Source organism: Quercus lobata, chromosome 10, assembly GCF_001633185.2.
Source record: "Quercus lobata isolate SW786 chromosome 10, ValleyOak3.0 Primary Assembly, whole genome shotgun sequence".
Classification (NCBI taxonomy): domain Eukaryota; kingdom Viridiplantae; phylum Streptophyta; class Magnoliopsida; order Fagales; family Fagaceae; genus Quercus; species Quercus lobata.
The window spans coordinates 17,640,022-17,644,002 of NC_044913.1; the positions used below are offsets into that span (position 1 = coordinate 17,640,022).

Genomic DNA, 3,981 nt, shown 5'->3' on the forward strand with positions numbered 1-3,981 from the left:
AATTTTTCCATGTAAGTTTTCGAAGCTTTAGAATTCACAACTTTTCACCTCAGCTTCATTTATTTTTAGGTTATTTTCATTCCTGACCTTGTGCCTGACTATCTTTCTAGCACCTCCATCACTCTTTTTTGCCTTCTATGGTGTTCTCCGAGCTCCTTAAATTATACATACATATATAAACTGCTTTTAGAACCTGAAAATCATTTGTTTTTTTGGCTCTAGTAATAACAAATAATCAAAGCAGCGTTAAGAGTTCATTGAAAGTGTAACTAATAAACACAAATCCTTTCCCACTTGAAGACTGTTCAGGTACATATGTTATATGTTCATTTAATTCTTATTTCACTATATATTGATGGATACTTTTTAAGTGTAACACATGTTATATATAGCCTTTGATTTTGGAACTATATTGGACAGATTCTGTTTATTTATTTGTTTATTCTAAATTTTAAATTATCAACATTTGCACTTGTTGAGTTCCAAGGAATAAATTATATCTACTTTTGAAACATGGATATGAAGTGTTCGTTTGGATAACTTATTTTTTGCCAGCTTATTTTACTATTCAACTTATTTTTACTACTATTCATAAGTCTCATTGCATTTTTTGATACTATTTATGAGTTTCACTGTACTATTTCAATTAACTTTTACCTTTATTTACTATATTTTCAATAAAAGTTTTTCAGTTTTAGCAAAATAAGTGAATTTCAAACAGACTCGAAATTTAAATTACCCTGTTGAGCTCAAAAAAGGACAAATCTATATTATCAGTTTGAAATTAAACTTCCTTCTCAAAAAAAAAAAAAAAAAAAAGAGGTTTGAAATTAAACTGTGAAACTGAAAGAATATTATGATAAAGCACAGACTTAGCAATCTTTGCTTCTATACACAGAACAAACATAACAAGGAAATGAGAACTTCTAAATAGCTGCTTACTTTGGTTGCTTCCAAGACTACTTAACAACGCTCACTGGGCATTAATCTCATGAGAAACGATAGAAGGGATCAAATAGTATCTGTGAATGTGTTTAGAGGTGTTAATAAAATATGAAGGTTGTTAGGAAAGGGCTGTAATCCATCAGACAAGACGCTCTAAACATGCCTCTTTAGGCAAGTAAAGGAGTGGTGCAACTACGCCCACGGTGTGGCATTTAAAGAGGGTCCTAAAAATAGTCTTCTAAACATGTGATAAAGGCCGTACCTCGTACAGAAGGCTCACTTTTCTTCAGGGTATGATAGTTGATAGAGGTGGTTTGATAGATAGCTTTACTCCTAATTTTAAAAAAGGCTGACTTTTAAGCATTTGATAAATTATTATTATTATTATTATTATTATTATTATTTTTTCATTTTGATGTTTTGGTTCTGAAATCAAATAATGGATGGTTCAATGACATAAGAAAGAGTTTATTGATTTATGGTTTCTGAAAATACTATAAAGAGACACACTAGAAAGGATTAGAGTTCCTAGAGAACTTGTCAGGCCAAAGTAGACCTAACTGCTTGTTCTAACCAAACTTTTTGTTGGATAGTATGCGATTATGCTTATAAAATATAGAGCTACTTTTGCAGGAAAACTTCTCTGAGCCTGTGTTTCTTTAGATTGCAATGGACAAGGGCAAAAAGATTATGATCAATAACAACGGTGGACATGCTGGTAGAGGTTGCAACAACAGTGCTATGACTAGTGATGCTTTTAATAATCAAAGTAAACTGAAAATTTTGCTGTGTGACAGTGATCCTGAGAGTTGTGATGAGATCTCCACCCTTCTAACCAAATGCAGTTATCAGGGTTTGTTGCTCTCTATGTATTTAATTTTACTTTATCATTATTTATAGTGTTCTCTATTTCTTATGGCAAGGTTTTGCAAGTTTATTCTTCTTTTATCTCTAAGTCCGTGTAAATATCCAGCTTAGCTATTACAATTGACAATTGCATGCACATGAGGTCTGTGGTCAAAATTTTTTTACACTTCTTGATTGATAATATATGAGACATTTTTATAGTTGTGACAGATTTCCTTTGTTGGTTTTTCATCCTGGTCATTTCAAGAAGGCCGTAGCAAATTAAGTCCAGGTTTCTAGGCTAAAGAGGATGGCTTCCTCATATTTTTTTTCGGAGTTTCCTCTGCTTCATTTAGCCAGAGTCATTCCATATGAATTATTCTGTCTACGTTTTTATAAGAAAGAGTTTACTGGGCTCACGCAATGCTTGTGCATCTTCCTATGCGTTTATTGATATCTTTGCATCTCACAATAGTCTGAGAGTCCTTTATCTGACATGAGTGTAATCTGTGTTTCAAGTTGTGCTGCTTAAACTCCCTAATATTTCTAAAACTTATTTACCTACAAAGGCAACATTTAATCACTAATAACATCTATCAAAAAAAAAAAAATCACTAATAACAACATAATTTATTGCTTCACAGTAATCTCAGTGAGCTCATTTGTAGAAGTGGTTGATACATTGGATGCTGAGGGGCCCCATATTGACATCTTACTCGTTTCAGTTGACCCTCACATAGACAAAGGCATGAAAATGTTGAAGTATATCAGTGAAGAATTCCAACACATTCCAGTGATCATCAGTAAGCTTTCATGTTGTTTGATCTGCAGTTAGTATTTTCTTTATTTTTTATTTTTGTTTCTTAAAATATACAAGTGACTGGAAAATAAAATTCATTAAAATGAAATCTTATAAAAGAGACAAATTTAAGCGCTTTACAATTACAACAACAAAGAACAAGCCATAGTCCCAAATTTAGTTTGACTTTACTCATCATCCTACTTAATTAATATCCAGGGGTTCTTGTTTTGTTCAGTATTGTCTAGACAAGACCATATCTCTCTTATTTACAAGTACTTAAATCTTGGCGTGGCTGACTATTTGATGAAGCCTTTATGCACCGACAAGCTATCAAATCTATGGAAGCACAAGGGGAGGAGCCGGAATATGGTTGGTATCACTTTGATGCACAGTTAGTGATTTTTTTTACCTTTTTCTAGGTAAGATCCGAACAGAAGATAAATACATGTGCAGTACATCTGTACATGTATGTCACATATTATATCCTAAGAATATATAGTTACTTTTCTAAGATCAGTGCAGAAGACAGCAATTTTAGCTTATTTATCTCCTGTTAGGATTTCCTCTATCAAAGACATACCTTACTCTTAGATTTTTTACAAATTTGTGTTGAACTAATTTTAGTTTGATCAATTGGTTCCAAAATGGCACATTTTTATGTTCAACTCTTTCACTAAGGTGCCCTCCAAGAAACCTTAGATAATTTATGTTGTTTCTACTCATAGCAGCCTGGAGTGCCACAGAAGAACGTCCAAAGTATAGTGTTCCTCTGATGGCATTTAGATCTAGTAAAGCTAACATGAATATCAATTTTTTGTTTCTTATATTACAGATGAAAAAGTTACTGGGAAGTACAAATGCGGAGTCAAGCCATATAATCAGCAAGGGTAGCTGAGTGTTTTGTGCTGAGAAGTTTAGCATACTCTGAGGGCATCCTATAAATTAAATGCTTCAGAAAATTGTGCATGTACACCCATTCATGAAAATCTTGGGTTCAATTGGAAGGGTATAAGTTTGTAGTCTGTGGTTGTAGTCTAATATTATAGCACCTCCTTTTAAAGCTTACATTTCCCTTTGGATGTTTTAAGCATTATCATTTGACTTAATTCGTGAAATTCCTTTTGACAACTAGTCTTCCTTCATATAGCTTATAAAAATTCAAAAAAGCTTCTTTTTTTTTTTTTTTAGAGAGTTTCAACCTATGGCGTCCGTTCCTGATGATAACTTTTTATCATCAGATCAAGACACCAATCGTTTTTTGGTGCAGGCGAAAAATAAACCTCAGGTCTCTTATTCAACCATTAAAGACTTTACCAGTTGAGTTAACTGGAACCTACAAATTCAAAAAAGTAATTGAGACATAGCTTTTACTTGAGTTTAGATATAGA

At 32.7% G+C, this 3,981-nt stretch overlaps 1 protein-coding gene across 2 annotated transcripts; it reads left to right on the plus strand.

Annotated features, from left to right (window-relative positions):
• The first annotated feature begins 1,400 nt into the window (after positions 1 to 1,400).
• Positions 1,401 to 3,633, plus strand: LOC115962764 (two-component response regulator-like APRR1). Of its 2 annotated transcripts, XM_031081636.1 has the most exons (4): positions 1,401 to 1,798; positions 2,436 to 2,594; positions 2,829 to 2,962; positions 3,426 to 3,633. In XM_031081636.1, exons 1-4 carry the CDS (start codon positions 1,615 to 1,617, stop codon positions 3,486 to 3,488), a joined length of 540 nt encoding a protein of 179 aa, XP_030937496.1. In that variant the 5' UTR covers positions 1,401 to 1,614; the 3' UTR covers positions 3,489 to 3,633. The 2 variants fall into 2 exon arrangements, with proteins under 2 accessions (XP_030937496.1, XP_030937497.1); XM_031081637.1 differs by lacking the exon at positions 2,829 to 2,962.
• Positions 3,634 to 3,981: the final 348 nt, after the last annotated feature.

Bases quoted from the DNA above. Each gene is read 5' to 3' on its own strand.
- LOC115962764 (XM_031081636.1), top strand. From the start codon at position 1,615: ATGGACAAGGGCAAAAAGATTATGATCAATAACAACGGTGGACATGCT. The intron at 2,595-2,828 runs GTAAGCTTTCAT...TGTTTTGTTCAG, and splicing joins ACACATTCCAGTGATCATCA to TATTGTCTAGACAAGACCAT. The intron at 2,963-3,425 runs GTTGGTATCACT...CTTATATTACAG, and splicing joins AGGGGAGGAGCCGGAATATG to ATGAAAAAGTTACTGGGAAG.